Source organism: Drosophila navojoa, chromosome X (genome assembly GCF_054131105.1).
Source record: "Drosophila navojoa isolate 15081-1374.11 chromosome X, UAZ_NAV_1.0, whole genome shotgun sequence".
NCBI lineage: Eukaryota > Metazoa > Arthropoda > Insecta > Diptera > Drosophilidae > Drosophila > Drosophila navojoa.
Genome location: NC_142895.1, coordinates 15,707,843 through 15,729,601, shown reverse-complemented (window position 1 = coordinate 15,729,601; position 21,759 = coordinate 15,707,843). Strand labels below are relative to the sequence as shown.

Below are 21,759 nucleotides of genomic sequence, written 5' to 3'. Positions count from 1 at the left end.
GGTCCCTGTTAAGAGCATGAGATTCACATAGAAAGGCTTCGATTTAAGAGCTTTCTGCTTGTTAGATGTGTGTCTGAATAAGGAAAGCTATAGAAACATACATATAGGCAATATGCAAACTTTTATAGTATTTATACTGGGCATACGATCAGATAGATTTATATGTATACATTTATAATATATGCACTTTCTTGTCTCTTGATTACTCATAGACAATCAGATATATCAGTGATATACCTCATGCATTTGCCGCATTGATTAAGCAGTTAATGGGCAGATAAGTGCTGTTGACATGTTTGTGCGTCTGGTTCCACTGTGCGGATACGTTATATGCACGATGTGTGAGTGACATTGTGTGCTTTGCTCAACGCAGTTGCCTGCTGGGCCATAGACAGACACACACACACAATCACACACATTCATGTGGTTAAATGTTTCTGTAGCTTGCGCCTAGGGTATACGGTATACCCTTACGGAATTTCTATGTGATATTTTTGCATTTGAAACCACATCAATTTGTTGATTCAATTAATGAATTGAATACGTATATAGCCATGATTCATTTCATGACTTGAGAGTCTTTAGCTCTGGTCATGAAGAGTATTTGCTGCTCGGTGTGCTGCTGGCGAGCTGCTTGTTTTGTATTTTGTTTTGTTTGTTGGGCGTTTTGGGTCGTTTCGTGCCTTTAATGCCGTTTATCGCTTGTCACTTGTCAGCCGTCGCCTTTGGTCTTTTGGTCATTTTTTGCTGGTCTCTGTTTGCCACTTGTTATGCGCTTTTTCACTTGAAACGTCCAAATATTTGACATTCATAATGGTTGGCCGCTGGCCAAGCCGTTCACTATCCGGCTATTGGTCTTTTATGGCGCTGCGCTGCGCCGCGCTGCGATTGCGTGCCCTGCATGAGACATTAGATGCGACGATATGACATGACAGCCAAGCTCAAGCCCAAAGCCTGGGCCAGTTCCGTAACCGTACGTCGAGCACGGCTCGGTGAGTGCAGCTGTCAAGGTTCTGGCTTAGTTTCTCCCTCTCTGTCGCTCTCCGCCTCCCGCTTTCGCTTACGTAATTAACTACATAGATTGCCGATAATTATAATGCTCGTTAAGCGATGCCGTTTAATGCATCTCTTGTTATGCTATCGACCCGTCAACAATGCAGCCAAGTGCCGCCCTCCCTCTTAGCCACTCGTTGATCTCAGTTCAAGTTGTGTTTTGGCGCAGAGAGACTAATACGTTGTCATGAGAGCACGCTCTTATCCAACGACTAAGTGCGCCCCTTGCACTGTGGCTCTCTGTACAAATTGCCAGAAAATTATAGACATTTGTCGTCGATTGTTGTCGTCGAAGAGCATTCGAATGCAGTGGGAATCGCGTGCCTGGCTTGCGTTTCACAGCAATGAAGTTATCAAATTGCTGTCAAGCCAAGTTTTACTATTTGTTGTGCACAACAAAAACACACACGCACACGCACACTTACTTGCATAATGGCTCGCTTGACATTGAAGCATCGGTAGTCGTTCGCTGCTTTAGTGACATTATAAGACAATAGAAATGGACTTCAAGGCAATTCAATATTGATTGATCCCCGATTCGATGCGCATTTAGTTGCAGTGCTTAGCATAAGTTCTAAAATTATAGGAGCTAGAGATCTAAGGGTTTTCCATTTTCAATCATCTTTTATAACAATAGAAAGAAGTCAGCAATTTTCTACAGATTTATTGATGGATAATTGTTGACAAGCTCTAAATTCATAAAAGCCATAATCATTTGCTCAAAAACTTGCATATATCATTGCATTGTGTTGCTCAATTGCACTTTAGTTTCAGAGGTTTTTCATTTTAATCGTGCATTATAATCATACAAAGAATTTATGGTATTCCTCATATTAATTTCTTAACAGTTTGATTGATTCTTAACTCCATTGATAGATCTTCAATTTAATGCGCATTTTATTATAAAAATTTGTGTAGGTCTATCTAGCTTTATACAGATAATTTTGTTGCTCAACTGAAATTCCTGCTTGATAATAATTTATAATAATAGAAAGAAGATTTATCTTGTTAAGATCTCATCGCAATCTTGAGTGAAGATCTTCAATTAAATATATATTTATCTCTAATACATTCAATAACATTTTAACTATGTCTTCTAGTTGCATTACTCAATTGAACTTTAGAACTTTTCCTTGTATATATCTGATCCTCCATTAATCTTAGCTCGTTCACAAATCTTGCACAGACTTAGTGTAATGTAATCAAGTATTCAAATATGCAATTGAATTGATGCAGGTGAATGTGATTAAAAATGCATTCAATATTCATTAATAAACGATCAATTAGTGTTATCCAGCAATGAGTAGCGTTAGCTCCGATAGGCCAAGCAATTTGAAATTCTAATTTAACAATTAATTAATTGCTGATAACTTGATGACTGAGCGCGACACAATTATAACAAGTCCATGATGTTGATATAAAAGATAAAGCTAAATACATTAAACAATTAATTTCTGCCTATCTGTGTGAGAGATTGCCTTGTACGTGTTGCATATTGAATTGGATTGGCTGAAGGATTACAAAAGATCATCAGATTGCATAAGACCTCTTAATCCAGATCGTTTTGTAGCGCTGACACTTTCGCCGGCCGTCGAGTGGGCGTCACCTCCAGCATTGGACATGACATGTTGCCATGGCCAGATCGTTCGGTTTGTCAGTCTGACATTCATCCAATCATCCAGTCATTCAGTCATCCCGTCACCAAATTACGAGCTCATCTCACCACTGAGCACAATCTCGCCTGCTGACACCTGCTCGTCCTTCTCCTCCTCCTTCTTGCTGGCACTGTCTGGAGGCAGACGAGCGCAGGGGCGTGGCATTGGTGAATGTTGCCCGTCAATCTTGTGTCTAATTAGAAACATTTCAGCAGTCAGGCCGAAACGTGTGCTGGCATAGCCTCCACTTGCTTGTGGTCTTGCCAAAAAGTCCAAAAAAAAAAAGAGAGGGAGAGAAAATGGCAAAATCGAAACAACATTTTTGTCATTTTGTAATACATTTCGTCATTTCGTGTGGGAGCCCTTGAAATTGGGTATTACATATGCATGAAAATTTCATTTAGCCAAACAAGTAAATCGAGGGTAACGAATGTTACGCTTTAATTATGCATTTTGTAATACTATAATATACATATATATATAAATTGATATTTATATATAAATGGCAAAAAGAATTTTATAAATATTTTTATGCATAAATGTTGTTTAATTTGCGTCATGCGATTGAAAATCGATTTGACAGCAACGCACGTCTATAAATTCTTGAACGAGATAACTGTCCGAAGCGAAGCGAAGCTTCTGAGATGAAGGACACGCACACACACACAGGCACACACATGCACACATGCACACCTCATATCTCTCGCTTCTGTGCTGTCCATCTGGGCAGCTGCTGTTGTTTGCTGAACTATTCATAAATATTATATATATTTACACGCCTCGAGTGAGCCCACAGTGGGTAGAAAAGCGAAAGCGAAAGGGATGGATGCATTCACACGCGATTAACGCCAAATCTAACCAGCTATTATAATCATTTCTCGCCCAGCTCAGCTGCTTTAGCATAATTTTCAAACGAAATATGTGTTAAAAATACATTTTTATTGATTTTATATATTCCTGTTGGCTAGTGTTGTTGCTGTTGCTGTTGTTGCTGTTGATGGTGTTGCTGCTGTTGCTGGTGCTGTGTGTTGGCCTTTTGTGGTTATTTAGCATGCCCTTGCCATGGTTGGTTTGCCTTGCCAAGCGCTTGCCCCACCTAGCAGCCGTCTCCTTGGCAAATGCCACGTACCGCGGCTCCGTTGCCCGTCGGACAGTTTTACATATGCTCCGTGCGTTTGCGAATTTGCGATTTGCGTTTAATTAGCCGCAAAAAATGCCATAAACAGCAAAATGGCAATCGACGATAGCGTTACCAATTCCAATTCCAATTTCAATTCGAAATAGACCTATTGCTGCACTCTCGGGTTGCTGTTGTTGTTGTTGTTGTCGAAGATCACCGGCCCCACCTTATCGTTTAGCAGCCATGCGCCCAGGCCGGCGGAGGCGGGGCGCTATTGATACTGAGCAGCGCCAGGTGTTGTTGCCGGTTTGCACAGCTGACGGTGCATTCCAACTGCATTGCCGCGCCAGCGCCAAGAGCTCGTGCAAATAGTAATGAGGCACTGAGCCAACAATAAATACGCTACAGCTGCAGATAAGTTAGCCCTCAAATGGGCAAGCTGAACTTCCAGCGAGAGGGCAGCGGAAGGCTGACTGATAAGCGGGCATCTCTATGGCAATGGCTGACTAATACTGGCTGGGACTTGGCCAAGTTAAGCATCAATCAGAGCCTGCAATGATTTGTTGTCCAGGTTACGTAAAAAGTTGAGCCGGCAATGTGATATATCACATATATTGTTATTGCTCACAGGATATCAACAGATATTTCCTGGTAAGGTCTGTAACTGATTGTCTAGAAACCAATATGCCCGCTCTGTCTGCATTCACATTTGCTGGCAGCCAGTCAAATTCATGGTTCGGGCGTAATTTCAACTAAATTGTCGTACAAATTCGTTGGCAAATCTCATGCGAGTCAAACCAAAATCTTAGCATAATCTCACATCAGATACGGACATTTTGGACACAAGACAATGACTCACAGACTCATTAGGAGAAGACAGAGAGGGAGAAAAGACATCTACTAAACAGCTTTTGTTGGGGTCCAGAGCAATGGTCCATATATACTCATAAATAACCCCACTCAAGCTGATGCTGACATCACGGGACAACAGCAGCTGAGGCAAACAAATATTGACATACATATGTACATATATATATATGTGTGTCTGTGTGTCTGTTTATGAATATAAATAAATTTGTGTAATACATATGTTTGTACATCAATTTCATTTTCATTGTGTTTAGCAATGAAACTTGAATTTAACACGCGTTAATAAACCGAGCCCATGGCACCAGCATCTGGACAAAATCTGCACATGTACGAATTCCTTATAACGACAGCAGCAAATTGGCCAATTGATTGGGTTATATATGCACGCATACAAGCACACACATATACATAGTGTATATATGTATGTATTCGCCAAGCGGGACCAGATAAAAGCCATACAAAATTGGCCACTCTTTGAGCCTTTGCTCTGCTGTTGCTGCTGCTGCTGCTTGGCATGCTGGTCCGCTAATTGATTTGTCGTAGTCATTTTGCAGAGGCAAAAAAAGAAAACAGAAAATACAAAATTCTGATAGCTATGGGCATGCACGACTGCCAGCTACTCTGTTTGACAGAGAACAAACAGCTGTGGGAATTATAAAAGTTCAGCTAAGCTCTTCATTTGATATAGTTTCTTTCGGGCTTTCATTCATGAGATAAACTAAAATTTAAACAAATATTACCATTCACCCACAACCCATATGCTCGCCTTCTCGTCGCTTTACAGTGTGTGAAAAGGTCGAAATGTCAAGAGTGCCTTCCGCCAGTCCCGTTGGCCCGCCCCATGTTTGAAGTGTAATTAACTTAACTTGCTTAAAATATATGTATAATTAATTATCTCTGATGCAGGTGCACCAGTGGGCGCTCTGTAGGTATCGATGTGGGCGTGCACGCCCCCATATGCTGTGTATCAACAAATTGCAATCGGAAACTATTGTCTGATTGAATTTTCTTTGGCAGCGCCGCAGCGTACCAAAGGTTGCTTTCATTATAAATATTTATGGTGCCACATGGCGTATGAGTTTGCGTCCGCTTCTGTTGAAGACCAAAAACAAAAAAAAAAAAGAAAAGAAAAAAAAATGGCAGCACAGCGAGACGAAAGTCCAATAAAATGTTTAGTAATAGCATATTTTTTCCAGTGAATTTTCAAGAATGCCTTATGCACTGTCTTCTTTGAATGGACTTTCTGAACGCTGCTGCATGTGAATATTGATATTTTTGAATATGAAATAGAATGGGAACTGGGATGGTAGAGTTTGTATACCCATGTGTTTGATCAGGTTGCGTTTTCTTTACTCCAATGTAAGTGATTTTAGGTGCAATATATTTGACTAAATATGAGTATTAGTTAGATATCATATATTACTTTAACAAAGTTTTGATCAGAAGGCGTTGCCTTGAGCGATCCCATCCACTCTTTGATTTATCCGCATGAAGTATTGTTTTATGCGTGTATATCGTTTGTTTTCGATAACTCATTTTTACTTTATTATCGATATACAAGTCAAGTTATTGGCTCTAATTATAATATAACACGAGGCCTGTCAGAGATAGTAATTGTTCCATGTACGCAGTTCAAGAGTGAACAAGATATATTGACGGCCACCATGCGACATCCTCTATAAAGCGCACTGCAGCAGAGCATTGAGGCATAAACGAAAACAACTAACACCAAAGCGATCGTGGGGTGTGCGATAAGCAAATAAAAGGACATTTAGGCTCCCATTCCCTTCCTTGGGTTTAGAAAGAAACTCGAAATTTCAAGCTCGTTGTTCTTCTAAGCGAGAAACACCTCAGCATAGATCGCTCCAACTAGTCCAACTGTGGGTCTGAGCTCTGAGTATTCCTCATCAATAGCTACTCAGAGCAAGAGAGTAACTTGGCGTAAAGTGGCCCGACTCATAGATAGATAGATAGTGCACTAAAGATCGCTCGAGCAACTGCACAGAGATGATCTATAAATATATCGACAGTTCAATACTCCAAGGTTTTTATTACATTGATGGGAGATTATATATATATAGTATAGTAATAGTATTATATATAGTATATAGTATTATATATAGTATATTATATATATATATGTATGTATATAGTATATTATGCTGTTTTCTGTGTGGGAACTAGAATTACTAGAATCACTAAAATCTTGTTGCTCTTCTTCTTTGCATGGGTTTTGCGAATGCCGCATATTTTCGTAAGAGAAGTCATTCATTAACTGTAATTTGGGTTCGTTAATTCGACAGCTGTGATCAATGCTAATCCAATTTAATTGAGTTGCATTTGCGCCAGAGAAGAAGCTATAAAATTATTTGTGCACACATTAAGTGGCTTCTGGCTTTTGGCTGAGCATTTGTATGTTTGTGTGTTTGTGTATTTGTGTATTTGTATTTGGGAGGCACTTTTTGGTTTCCTTTTTTCCAATTGTATCTCAATGTTTTTCCGGCGTGTGCGTCAATTTGTTTTCGCTGTGCTGTGTGCGGCTGGCTGGCATTTGTTTGGCTTGTGCTTAATTTGTTTGGTAGAGCTTCCTGGGCAGACGGCAAGCGTTTCTATATGCGGCATTTGGCAATTGGAAATTTATAATTGAATTGATTATAATTACACATATTTGCTTCATTCAGCCGCCGCGCGCCAAATCACAAAACTCTTCTCAGACTAACGATAATCATCAATTGCTGTTCGCTTGCTAATGATAATTAATGGCCGGACGTCTGCGACTCTTAATTGCTGCCAATTGATACAATCGAAAATTGGGTCTTACTGCTCAAACAGTCGTCAGTGGACAGTGGACAGACGGCGAATCGACAAAATCGTAAAATCGCTAAATCGAAAAATCTGCAATCAGAAATCTGTGCAAAAATTCGAATTGAAGACTTTTACATGACGTTGCATTTGCAATTTTGTCGCCATTGATTGACAGCCCCGAAGCGCCCGCGGCCGGGCTGGCAAGAGGGCGTGGCCTTTAATTGAGTAAACGTCCGTTTTGATTTTTTCTTGGCAACGAATTTCATTAAGCGCCCCGTAGAAGCTGCTCACATGCATCCGTCAAAGCGGAAACATTGAAAATCACAAGAAATTTTCGTGTTTTTCTGACATTTGGTTTTTGCCTAACCAATTTCTTTTACTTTCTGTTTTTGAATTTTGCCTTTCTTTGTTCTTGTTGGGTTTTCTCTTTCTGATTATTTCAAAATGCTTTTGTTGCTGTTGCCGTGTGGGCGGACCGGACAGCGGGAGCCGCATTGCTGCCAAAAACTTGCTGGTCAACCGAATTGCGCGTGTCCACAAGACCAAGACAAGAAGAACATGCGATTTTTGGCAAGTAATTTCATAATGTAATGCTCGACTAGATGTCACCAGCGGCAAACGGATCACCGTTAGATGACGCCATTTAGCAAACAGCAATCAATCCCATTACATTGTCTGCCCAGAGAGCTATTAGCTGCATGCATTTAAATGAGTTGGAGAATATCATCAAGAGTATCATCATCATCATCATCATTATTATTGTTTCGAGATTGCGAATAAGCTAAAACTAAATAGACGTACTATAATCAGAGTTGAGCTTATAGGAAATACTTTTTTATTCATATAAAACTAGTTACAAAACTCGAATTATCAGACATTCTTCATATTTACCTTGTTGTCTATCCAGCTTTCTGTTATCTATCTATCCATCTATCTATCTATCTGTCTTTCTCTCTATCTATCTATCTATGTATAGATATAGAGATAGATATATAGATATAATAGAGATAGATAGGATAGATATATATAGATATAGAGTATATATATATGATAGACTAGAGATAGATAGGTGATATATTTATCATCTATCTATCTCTCTATCTATCTATCTATCTATCTATCTATCTATCTATCTATCTATCTCTCTATCTATCTATCTATCTATCTATCTATCTCTCTATCTATCTATCTATCTATCTATCTATCTATCTATTTATCATCTATTCAACTGTCTAACTGTCTATCTATCTATCTATCTATCTATCTATCAATATATCTATATCTATCTATCTATCTATCTATCTATCTACCTATCTATCATTTATTTAACTGTCTATCTATCTTTCTATCTATCTGTGATCCTCTTAACTGTCTATCTATCTCTCTATCTACATATATATACACGACGCATTGAGACTTGAAGGGGTGACAGCAGAGCTCTCAGGTCTTGCTTTTTAAGTACCTCGTATATATAAAAAAAAATTAAACTTTTTCTGTGCCCACTTTTGATTATTAAATTTGTTGTCATCTTTCGCTTTATGAATTAAATTTAAATGCATTTTTGTTTGCTCTGACTAAAACGAAAACTCACTTAGCTACTTGCCATAAACTAGCTAGTTTGTATTTTAGTTTATTTCTGTTTTTTTATTTTTTATTTCTATTTTCTTTCGAGCTTCGCTTTTCACATTTGACTTCTAAATTGCTTCTATGGCTGCCTTCACCTTGAACCATGGTTCTCGCTTGAGTTTTGGTTTTCTCTTTAGTTGATTTCTTGAATACTGACCTGCTTCTCGCTTTGCCTTTCCACCATGCCTCTCTCTGCAGCTTTTTGTGCGCTTCTCTGGCCAAGTGCGTTTGCTTTGGTTCTCTGCTGTCTGCACTAATTAATCAATATTTGAGCTTGTCTGCAGCTCAATTCAGTTCAACAATTCGTTGAACTTCGCCAGAGAATTCGCTAGGTATTATCTATATATCAGCATGGCTCATATGTTATTTTATATATCGCCCTATCGCAACATTTGCGAGCAGCGACTATTTGAACAGTTGCCTCGATCTTGGGTTGGCGCAGGGGCTTGAGCTGTGCGACTGTGGCGCTGTGGGGTTGTGGGGTGTGCAATGTACTACTACTCGTACTGTAACGTCTGACTCTGACTATTTGCCAGTTGCGTTCGTGTTTGTTTGTTTGTTGTCTATCTTTTCCGCTCGCTCGACGATTTCTTACCTATTTGGCAGCTTTAATAATTTCGATGTGCGCGCATTTTGCAATTTCTCGGCATTTATGATTATGATTTTAGGACGTGAATATTTTTAATTTATATTCACTTATATATTTGTTTGTTTTTTTTTTTTTTTTTTTTTTTTTTTTTTGTGGCCCCGCCTTTCCCTGCACCAACCAGCCAAGCGCCTCTAAAGCAAGTCCAAAACTTTTCCACCCATTCTATAATGCTTGTGAATGTAGCTGTGTGTGTGCGTGTGTGTGGCTGTGCGTGTGGGCTTGTCCAATAATTCTATTTGCGGCACGGCAAGTGCCCGACTTGTTTCAAAATTTATTTTATTTATTTGTATTTGTATTTGTATTTTTTTGAGTTATGCAATTGTAAATATTTCACACCGCATTTTATAAATTTGCGTCAAATGAAATTCGTGTGGTTTTGTGAAATATTTTCTTTGTTTATTATTAATATTAACCTGCATATTTATGTGTCTAATAAATTGCCGAGGTGCTTCAGTCCATTTAATTGCTGTCGTCAATGAACTCATTTCAATTGTACAATTCGATTCTCTTAATTGCCAGCGAAGCGCCTCAAAGAGATTATGAAGTATTAAAAGACTAAATGCGAATTTCGGCATTGGCAAAGTAATCGGTGTGGGTATTATGCCAGTAATATATACATAGATGTCTATACACTCTATAATGCATAATAATTATCATCGCATTGCTTCTTGCTGGAATTTGAGCCCTGATCTCTCAGTCGTTTGAATTACTTTGCGCATCTCTTGAAATCTCTTTGCATGCCCCAGGCTCGTTGAGAATGTGTGAGAAGTGTGTAATTATCTTGTGCGATTGTGTGCAACAGGCAGAAGTAGGCGTGACCGTAAATAGTATATACCGTGTATACTAGAACTGTCTGTTTGCCTATCTGTCGATTCATCTGTTTGCTACGGGTATACGAGTACATAGTAAAGCTATAGAATAATCATTTTAATATGTGTTTTTTAGTTGTACCCATATTCCAGTTGATTACTTAACTATCTATACATATAGATAAATATTGAGATTTCAGCTGGTATTTGAACCAGAACTTGAAAATCCCAAAGGTCTTGGAGCACATTGAGTTGGGATTTTTAATTAGATTGTAAAAATTGTTGATTTTTCCCCGTTTTACATTTATATAGTTAGGTCAGGGTATCTTCATACTTATATATGCTTTTCCAATCTCAGCTCAGTTGGCTCTAATATTTACCAACTGGCTTCAGCTAGTTCCGTAATGGCTAGCTGATCCTTAAAGTATCGTATCTTTCATAAAATATCTGTACAGTTAGTTCATATCATTTCTAGAAGTTCCGTAATAGGTATCTCTTACGAGATGTTCTCTTTCATAAAATACAATATGTCCAGTCAGTTCAGCTTCAATTAGTTCTGCAATGGGTATCTTGTAGTCAAGCACTTCCTCTTAGCTCACTCTTACAAGATCTTCTCCTACATATGCAAGCTCTAATACGATATATTTGCCTAGTAAGCTTAGCTTCAATAATTGCCAATATATCACTTCCAGTTAGTTCTGCAATGGGTATCTTGTAGTCAAGCACTCCCTCTCTTTTACAAGATCTTCTCCTACATATGCAAGCTCTACTACAGTATATTTGCTTCAATATTTGCTGAAATATCACTTGCAGTTAGCTCTGCAATGGGTATCTTCTAGTCGGGCTTGCTGCTCCCGTGCACATCTCTGGTATTCCATGCTGTTTACGCTGGCCTGTCGGATACTTTATGTGCGAGTACTTTTGAGCATTCGCTAAATGAATTTGTGCATAATATTTTAATGAATTTAACGGATTGCCGCATACAAATCATCATTTATCTTCTGTCGCCGCAGCAGTGGGCATAAGTATGTGGCCCGCCAGGGCTCTTGTGTCATGGGCGTGGGCGTGGCACGCAAATATCCATAGACATATATGTATGTATGCATGTGTATAAAAGAATATGTAGACGAAACGAAAACGAGAAATGAGAAAAGCTGACCGAACGGACATGAACATTGATTGATTTCACGCCAGAAAGCAGCCACAGAGCTGCTGAGCTGCTTATTTTTAGCGGTTATTTTCAGCTGGCGTGAAGTTAGCGGGGGGGCCACTGGCGAAGGGTTTTTCAAATGAAAATGTTATTTTAAGTGGTGCGACAGCGGGAGGGCGGGCGGTCGGTCGGGCGGTGTGTGCCGGCTAGCAGGCGGCACATTTTCCTACCCAGTGATTGCGTGCCACGGAAAATGCCAAAACATTTCACACAGCGAACGAACGTGCAACATTTCAAGGTCGAAGCGCGCAGCAATTAAAAGAATGAGAGCGAGAGGGAGAGAGAGTGAGGGGGCCTTAAAACCAATGCAAATAAACGAATTCACGCAACTAATTTTCACCTGCTTTCTGCCCACTTGCAGCCCTTGAACTTGGCAGACCGTTGGAGAGCAGCCGCTCAACGGCGGCGGCGGCGACGGCAGCCGCATGGATCATGCCGTCAAGGCGACGCGCGGCCGCCCGCTCAACACGCTGCGCTTCGAGAACGATGAACTGGAATGCCTCTATCAGCGCTACACCCTCAAGCTGCAGCGCTTCTCCGTGCTGGGCGTCGTCGCCCTGGTCCTGGTCCTCTGCGGTGTGATGGCCGCCCTGTCCCTGGCCTTCAACAACGCGGCCACCTTTCATGTGAGTACTCTGCGTCCTGCTCATGCAAAACTTTTCGTTTGCATTAACTAGTTCCGGTTTGTTGAGCCGGCTATTTGAGGTCTTTGCATTTACCAACTATAAATAGGAGGAAGTCGAGTGCAAGTTCAATTGGCTTAACGTACTGAGAGGGATTTCCAGAGTAGTTGATATGAATTGAAATAGCTGTGAAGGATTATATATACTGATAATATATAATCTACTTACACTATTTATAGCTATATATTCATAGTAGTCGAAATGCTCTAGATATGTTGATCAGCTAATGCGAAATTACCACAAATATTCTGAGAGGGTATTGAAGACAAATTAGATAATATTATTCTATAAAATACATAGAATATTAAACATATAATCATCAAGCATTTCGATTAAATTTTGAGAATATATGTATGTAGGAGCTAAATAGACTAGAACTTTCTTCTCGGTTTTAGAACTCAGAATTATTACCAGCTCTTAACTAGTGTCTTTGAAACTTAAATCGAGATTCAATTTATACACATTGAATATATATATATAATGTAAAATTTAAAACCCCCATTTACTGGATTTAATAGTTACAATAGGATTTTCTAACTGCCTTAACTTTAAAGAGCTCGCAATTGTATTGAAAGACACGTTATAATTAATAAATAATATATGCAGCATATAGTAAACAATTTATTTCTCTCTCTCTCTTTAGCTCCTAAACTTAATTTCTTCACTTAAACATGACTTAGGCTTTAAATTCACATTTTTAGTTTAATGGGCTATTAACTAGCTCAAAAAGTGTGCTCGCTTCTTAGTGACTCTTACTTGTCCTGTGTAGGGCCCAAAGTACAGGGAGAGAGAGCATAGGGAGTACAGTGCACTATAGGAAAAAAGCCCGAAATTTTGGCATCAATTCTGAAAACAGAGCTAGGAGCTTGAAATTTTGCATACCCCTAAAGCAGACTAAGTTAGAATTTCTAGGTCAGCTGACTTTCAACCCTACCTTATATATGTAGTAGGGACAGTCCATACATACGCTCGTACAGAATATGAACTAATTTATATACTAAAAGCTATATTAATTTTAATACAGGATTCTTATGTGTGTATGTATTATGACAGAAAAGATGTTTAGGGGGTATTATTAGGCTCATTATGTGCAATGTGGAGTTGTCGAGATCCAGAGCCGATCCAGCAGGTCTTGAGTGTGGTGGCGTATGAGTATTATCTTAATACAAGTACGGGAGTTGAGTGAATTTAGTGCCTGGCCAAGCTATTTGGATGAGAATTCAATCTTTCAAGGGCCACCAACTGGATTTTGTCTCCCATTTTGGTAATGTGGAGGTCGCTTTCGATATACCTGGCTCTCATGTACCAAGAAGCCTCAGTGATCTTCCTTAGAGTTCATTCAAGGGCGATTTGGCCGCGATACCATATACTTGAATGGCGTAGAACAAGCCAGGAGCTTATAGGGTTTACGTGCAGCCAGCAGCCAAGACAGTTTAGTTAGTTTAGTCATGAACGAGTGCTGCAGCGATGTAACATGGCTTTTGAATGTAAGGCTTCTGTCCTTGTGACCCCATTCCTGAGCCCATTCCTGGAATGCATTGAGATATTGCTGTAGTGCATTCCTGGTCTCTCACTATATATAAAATAGTTGCTGATTTACGAATGAATTTACATTTAATTACATTTTCTAATCACTTTCGTTACAGAACATCTTCAACTCGATTTTGTGTGTGCTCTTCGCCGTTGTGCTGGTGCTGCTGCAATGCTCGGTCATCAAGGATCACCACTTGCCCACGCTGTGCTATGGCATCCTGCTGTTCACGGCCAGCATTTGCATAGTCTCGATGCCGACGGTGGGCCGCGCCTTTCCGGTGGACACCAGGGAGGTGATGGCCGAGGGCGTCTGGCAGATAGTGTTTGTCGTCTTTCTGGCGTATGCGATGATGCCGCTGCAGATCTGGGAGGCGGTCGCCTTTGGCATTTCGCTGCCGTCGGTGCACATCAGCATCACGGTCTATATGATCTTTACGGGCGCGCTGCGAGGCCTGGAGTACACGCAGCTGATTGCCAACATTGTCATCTTCATTGGCGTGAACGTCGCTGGCCTCGTGGTGAACATCATGATGGAGCGCGCCCAGCGACGGGCGTTCCTCGACACGCGCAACTGCATCGCGGCACGTCTGGAGATTCAGGACGAAAATGAGAAACTGGAGCGATTGCTGCTCTCGGTGCTGCCCCAGCACGTGGCCATGCAGATGAAGAACGACATTCTGTCGCCAGTGGCGGGCCAATTCCATCGCATCTACATACAGAAGCACGAGAACGTGAGCATCCTCTTTGCGGACATAGTCGGCTTCACCGTGCTCTCCTCTCAGTGCAGCGCCCAGGAGCTGGTGCGGCTGCTCAACGAGCTCTTCGGTCGCTTCGATCAGCTGGCGCATGTGAGTTGAAAAACACTTTGTTAAATATAGCATAGATTTCTTTTTCATTAAAAGGGAAGTTGAAGAAATAGAAAATTTGTTCTTGATTAAAAAAAATGGAACAAATTTTCTCTTTTTTGCTCTCCCTCTCTCTTTCTTATAGGATATAGGGCCTTATAAACAATTGTTGAGCGAAGCAAAGATTATTCAGGTTAAAAAATACAGAAAAAAATATAAAAAATACAGCTGAAGACTTTATTATAGGAGCATTGAAACAATATGTAAAAACAAAGATTTTTTAAATTAAAAAAAAAAAAGGGACAGACTTTTATCTCTCTAAATAAACAATCTATTAAAAGAAAACTTGATTAATTTCTTTTCTTACTTATGTGAAATAATTTCTTTAAATTTGTTGAATCTAAAATCTTTATATATTTTTTAATAAAAAAAGAAAAAAAAAAATAAATAAAATAAAATAAATAAATATAATATAATATACATATATCTTTATCTCCCTCTCTTATAGGATAATCACTGCTTGCGCATCAAAATATTGGGCGATTGCTATTACTGTGTCTCCGGCCTGCCGGAGCCCCGCAAGGATCACGCCAAATGCGCCGTGGAAATGGGACTCGATATGATCGATGCCATTGCGTGAGTATAGCTCAGTTTTCTTATGAATGCTGTGAGAGTGAATTGTTGATCTCGGATCATGATCTGCCTTGGAGTCCATTCTTTAATCAATTTTCGCTTTGACACTTCACAGCACCGTTGTGGAGGCTACCGATGTCATCCTGAACATGCGCGTGGGCATCCATACGGGCCGTGTGCTCTGCGGCGTCCTGGGGCTGCGCAAGTGGCAGTTCGATGTGTGGTCCAATGACGTCACGCTGGCCAATCACATGGAGTCCGGCGGCGAGCCGGGCCGAGTGCATGTGACGCGCGCCACCCTCGACTCGCTGTCGGGCGAGTACGAGGTGGAGGCGGGTCATGGCGACGAGCGCTCCTCGTATCTGCGGGATCACGGCGTGGATACGTTCTTCATTGTGCCGCCGCCGCATCGGCGCAAGGTGAGTCGATTGAGCTTAGCCAGCCCAGTTAGATGCAGTCGCTTTGTAGCGTTCGCTCTCATGCCCATCTCTCTCTCTCTCTCTCTCTTTGTCTCTTTCACGCACGCCGTGTTTGTGTATTGGTGTCCATGCTGCAGCCCCTAATGCTAAACACGCTTGGTGTACGCTCGGCGATCGGTAGTCGGCGCAAGCTATCATTTAGAAACGTTTCGAACGTGGTCATGCAGCTGCTGCACACCATCAAGTTCTCGGAGCCGGTGCCGTTCTCCAACATTGCCACCGGTTCGTTCCCATCGGCGGCTGCCGCCCTGGGCGGCGGCGCGGCACGTGGCAGCAGCACCGATGCGACCGCTGCCAGTGTCCAGGTGTCGGAGAAGGGTTCGCGCAAGGTAAGTGACCAATGCCCCCTATTAATAGTCTACCCCCATCATTATTATACAGTATATAGTATATATAGCCTATAGTCTATAGTTGAGAGGCCGTAGTCCAGTGTTTTTAGAGTTTACAGACTCGCTGTAGTAGCTCCGTAGTCGTAGCTCAGTTCTGTGCATGTCCGGATATACTTATTATATATATACAAATATACATATATGTATATACATATATATACTTATACTTAGATGTATATACAGTCTTTGGTTCTATGCGGCGCTTAATTGTGTGGGTCAGTTGCGTTCGCATTTTGTCGCTTTTGTCGTTTTCTCGATTCGTATCCCTTGGATACACTCGAATTTCCATAATCTCCGCCGTCGGCTTGATGTAAACTGCGACAATTCTTTATGATTTCTTTCGTTGATTCCTTTCTTTTCGTTTACTTTCAGGATGCGGTAAGTTCGCCTTACTTATAAGTATAGTATGAAATGTACCCATATTCCCAGCCCAAAAACTCGGTCCCTTCGATTATTGTTTCCCAATTTTGTTTTTCTTTTGTGGGCTCTATTGTTTCGTAGTCTTATTTATATTTTTTTCTTATGCGTAGATCAGTTGATTCAGCAGTAAACATTATCTTTTGATTCGTAATCTGTGATTTGTAATCCGTACCGTTGTATCTACTAACATCTGTATTCTACTGGCCAAAAACTATATATCTAAAAAAAAAAAAACCAATTGTATTAATTATCGTGTATAAATTAAAATGAAAACCTTCGTCTATTGTGTTTGTGTCGATGTTGTGCGTACTTTGTGTGTAAAGAGTAGCAGAAGTGAATTGAATTGTACCTATTGGACTTATTGGTAATACCCACTAACAGCAAATGATTAAATACACACACACTAACACGCCCACACATACAATCGGGCAATAAAGATCAGTTAAGTGCATTAAACCAAAAGCTTTAGGCACACTAAAACCGAAATGATTTGAATAATAATTGCAGCAAATTAAACGATATGGATATACTTATCAAAATTAGTATTCATAACAACACTTAAACGCTAAACTGACACTCTAAACCAATTTTTTGCTATCGGCTATCCAAGTTTCAGTTCAAGTTCCCGGTTTCCTATTTCCGGTTTCCAGTTTAGTTGCGCGTTCGTTAAGTTCGTTTTGTCCCGTTTAATTTGCCCTTTGTTTTAAGCTAATTATACCCCTTATCTCTCTTTCTCTAAGCCTTTTTCTATATTTATACTTAACTTAATCCTTAAACACGTTTAACTATCGTTATCGTTGCCGTTATTCGATTACTCTTTTATTTTTCCATCTTTTAAATACATAAGTAAATATACATACATACGTTTACATACTATCTATATTCATAGATATATATACATAAAGAAAAAAACATATATTTATATATATACAATATGAAATACTGTGTATACTTCTCTGATCTAGGTAATACGTCTACAGAAAATCTTGCATGCTACCCCGCCACCGCACGGCATCGGCTATGGCAGCGTCGTCGGCAGCGGCGGCAGCGGCGACGGCGGCGGCGGGGCGGGCAGTGTTCAAGTGACCGTAGGCACAAGTCCCAATTCAACAGCGAGTACGATTAGTCGCATACATAGGCACAATCACAAGAACAATAAAGTGAGCAGAGCAGCAAGCAAACAAATGTTGAATTTTCTTTCGTTCAGTTTTGTGTTTCGTTAAGTATTATTGTGCTGTCTGTGTCTTGTACTGTACACGTTCGTTCATGTTCAAGCGTTGCGTGCCGTTTTGCTAACTCATTAGTGTGCGATTCGTTAAGTTGCATTTTCGTTAAGTTTCGTTAAGTTTTCGTTTCTATTAACTTTAACTTTAATATTTAGTTTGTATGTTATAATAAGTGTTATTGCTTTCTAGTCTCTCTTGGGGCGGGCTTTCCACATATGTATGTATGTATGTAGTATGCGTTAAGCGTTCATAATAAGTTTCGTTAAGTCTCGCCAAGCATCGTTAAGTCGTTCACATCAATTCAAATCTGCGATCGGCCTCCATTTACACACATTTACCGCATGTCCAGTCGTGACGCACTCATGTTCCGTCATGTTTCGCGGTAGTTTCGTCAAATCTCACACAGCATGCCGCTACACAGCTCTGCTCTCGACTGCATGCCCTAGACCCATTTAGTGTGTACAACATTCTGTACTCGGTACGGTACCAGATCTCTTCGATCTAGCCAACTAGCCATCACTCCAGCCACCAGCCACCAGCCACCAGCTACCAGTTACCAGTTGCCAGTTACCAGCCCCGAGCCAACCGAGAACAACAATTAGCACTAACTGAACCCATTTTGTCTTACCTGCATTATTCCCCTACAGTCACAGTCGAAGGTCGCGGACAAGTTCAAGCGACCATTCCGCAAACGTCACTCGGTGGCCGCCCATCATCAGCCGACGAATCGGGTGAATCGCTTCCTCTCCCAGGCCATAAATGCCCGATCCGTGGACTGTGATAAGTCGGAGCATGTGGATCGATTGACGTTGCGCTTCCGGCAGAGCGACAAGGAGCGCGAATATCACAAGGACTTCGATCTGGGCTTCACCACGGCCATGGGCTGCTCCCTGCTGTTGCTAATACTGGGCGCCGCCTTGCAGGTGACCGCATTGCCGCGCACCCTAATCCTGCTGCTGTTGTTCCTCACGGCCTTCATTTGGGTCAGCGCCATACTGATGCTGCTGCTGGCCGTTCGGCTAAAGTGGATCATCTGGGACATATCCGAGAGCTTCTCGCTGCGCATGGCCATCACAATATTCACGATTATACTCATCTATTCCGTGGGCCAGGTGAATGTGGTAAGTGCAGATCGGGCCGAAACCCCAATGCTAGATATTCAAGCTGTTTATCTGCAGTTCACCTGCGTGTCGGATCATCCCTGCTGGGATAATGGCACCTATATGGACGTCCATCCCCTGGACTCGCAAGGACTTGACATGTCACCGCTGATCAGCAAACATAGCGATTCCCATCGCAAGTGCTCCTTGCCGCAATACGTCTCACTGTCGGCGGCTTTTGCTTTCCTCTCCGTGTCCGTGTTTCTCAGGTGAGTCCAGCTACCGTCTGGTACTGCCTCCGAGCTCTTCTTAACACTCTGGCCTTGCTCCTTGCAGATTGCCGATTATATTCAAGTCGCTGCTCGTGCTGGGCATGGGCACCATCTATGGCCTGTTCATTGAGCTGTCGCACCAGAACATCTTTGATTGCTACGACAGTCGTGTCAAGTAGGTGGTCAAGGGTCATTCGATTGACCCACAAATATATAAATACATACACCATCTAATCGACTCATATACATATACATATATATTTTAGAGCAACTATTCCGCTTCATTTGATCTCATTGGCGCGCATTGTCATCTTTATGATTGCGATACTGGTGCACGGACGGCTGGTGGAGGGCACCGCCCGGCTGGACTTTCTCTGGCAGCTGCAGGCCTCGCAGGAGAAGAAGGAAATGGATGTGCTGCAGGAGTCGAATAAGCGCATTTTGCACAATTTGCTGCCCGCTCATGTGGCTGCACATTTTCTCGATGCGCAATTTCGTAATAATATGGTAAGAGAATAGAGAACGCCTCCGCTCACCCTCCCCCTGCTCTACACAGACCCCGCTGACTGACCCGCTGACACACAAATCGTCGTTCGCTTTATTTTAGGAGCTCTATCATCAGAGCTACGCCAAGGTGGGCGTCATATTCGCCAGCGTGCCGAACTTCAATGAGTTCTATACTGAGATGGATGGCTCGGATCAGGGGCTGGAGTGCTTGCGCCTGCTCAACGAGATAATTGCGGACTTTGACGAGCTGCTCAAGGAGGATCGCTTTCGGGGCATCGACAAGATCAAGACCGTGGGCAGCACCTACATGGCCGTGGTCGGCCTCATACCCGAGTACAAGATTCAGCCCAACGATCCCAACTCGGTGCGGCGTCACATGACGGCGCTGGTCGAATACGTCAAGGCCATGCGGCTCTCCCTGCAGGAGATCAACAGTCACTCCTACAATAACTTTATGCTGCGCGTGGGTGAGTACTCCATCTCCAGTACCAACTCTACGGGAGCTCTCTCTCTAATCGTATGCCCATTCCCGCACAGGCATCAACATTGGTCCCGTTGTGGCGGGCGTGATTGGAGCCCGGAAGCCGCAGTACGATATCTGGGGCAACACGGTGAATGTGGCCAGTCGCATGGACTCGACCGGAGTGCCCGGCTACTCGCAGGTCACCCAGGAGGTGGTGGACAGCTTGGTTGGCTCGCACTTTGAGTTCCGCTGCCGCGGCACCATCAAGGTGAAGGGCAAGGGCGACATGGTCACCTATTTCCTCTGCGACAGCAGCAGCAATGCCCTAAATGGCGAAGTGCGCAACGCCATGATCAGCAACCGGACGTCGGCAGCGAACGATGCGCAGTCGCTGTCACATGCTGGCGGCGGCGGCGGCGGCGGCCTGCATCCTGCCGAATACTATCAGAAGGCCTCACAGTTCCAGGAGAATCGCCTCAACACGGACACCTACAGCAAGAAGGACAATGGCCATCTGTATAATGTGTGTGGCGGCGAGGAGCAGCAGCTGCTGCTGCAGCATCAGCACCAACAGCCGCTGCCCGCACCACCCACACAGCACCACCATCTGCACCAGCAGCAGCAGCAGCGCCTCAACAGCAAGCTGCAGAAGCAGCCCAATTTCATGACCAATGGGGGATTGCCCAATATTCGGGAGAATGGGCACAATGGCGAGATGCACTATATGACCACTAATTTGGCGCCAGCAACACTCACTGTTGCAGTGCAGCAGCAACAGCAGCAGCAACAGCAGCAGCAGCTACAGCAGCAGCAGCAGCAACAACAGCTCCAACTCCAGCACCAGCTCCAGATCCAGCACCAGCACCAGATCCAGCACCAGCACCAGCTCCAGAACCAGTCCATTCCTTCGGTAATGTTGCGCGAATTCAATATAATTGAGAATCCGAATACCGGTGGCAGGCATCAGCAGCTGCAGCAGCATCAGCAGCAGCAACAGCAGCTGGAGCAGTTGCCGCCAGCGCAGCGGCCACATCATGCCAATAGCCTTGATGGCGCTGCTGTGGTCGGTGTGCTCGGCGGCGATTGCTTTATGGTGCCGCGGCGCGAACAGCTGCGCAGCTATGCGCCGCCGCCGGCGCTGCCCTTTAACCAGCATGGCCAGCATCACCCACTGCATCATCTGTATCACCAGCATCAGCATATGAATCAGCTTCAGCCATCGTCCTCCAGCCTGGGCTATGGCCACTGCCGTGAGAGCGAGCCGCTATTGCATGCCAGCAGCGTCGCGCCGGTAGCCAAGGTGAGTGAAGACGTTGACCTCATGATCTGGAGCAAAGAGATACTGCTCTGAATGAGGCTCGCTCCCATCCCCAGCCGTTGTCTAATGTGCCAATCCGACAGCCAGCCAGCCG

The 21,759-nt window shown here is 42.6% G+C and overlaps 1 protein-coding gene across 9 annotated transcripts in view; it reads left to right on the top strand.

Annotated features, from left to right (window-relative positions):
- rut (adenylate cyclase rutabaga) overlaps positions 1-21,759 on the top strand; it is a 186,456-nt gene that overhangs the window by 158,779 nt on the left and 5,918 nt on the right. For 6 of the 9 annotated variants that reach the window (XM_089264722.1, XM_089264721.1, XM_089264720.1 and 3 more), the window contains exons 3-14: positions 12,159-12,423; positions 14,127-14,861; positions 15,367-15,494; positions 15,607-15,910; positions 16,048-16,299; positions 17,745-17,939; positions 18,653-19,126; positions 19,184-19,374; positions 19,442-19,552; positions 19,644-19,884; positions 19,985-20,351; positions 20,422-21,647. In XM_089264722.1, coding sequence (XP_089120848.1) covers positions 12,223-12,423; positions 14,127-14,861; positions 15,367-15,494; positions 15,607-15,910; positions 16,048-16,299; positions 17,745-17,939; positions 18,653-19,126; positions 19,184-19,374; positions 19,442-19,552; positions 19,644-19,884; positions 19,985-20,351; positions 20,422-21,647 — 4,425 coding nt within the window. In that variant the 5' untranslated portion in view covers positions 12,159-12,222. The remainder of the gene's footprint in view (positions 1-12,158; positions 12,424-14,126; positions 14,862-15,366; positions 15,495-15,606; positions 15,911-16,047; positions 16,300-17,744; positions 17,940-18,652; positions 19,127-19,183; positions 19,375-19,441; positions 19,553-19,643; positions 19,885-19,984; positions 20,352-20,421; positions 21,648-21,759) is intronic. The other 3 variants (XM_089264724.1, XM_089264725.1, XM_089264723.1) reach the window with 3 other exon arrangements.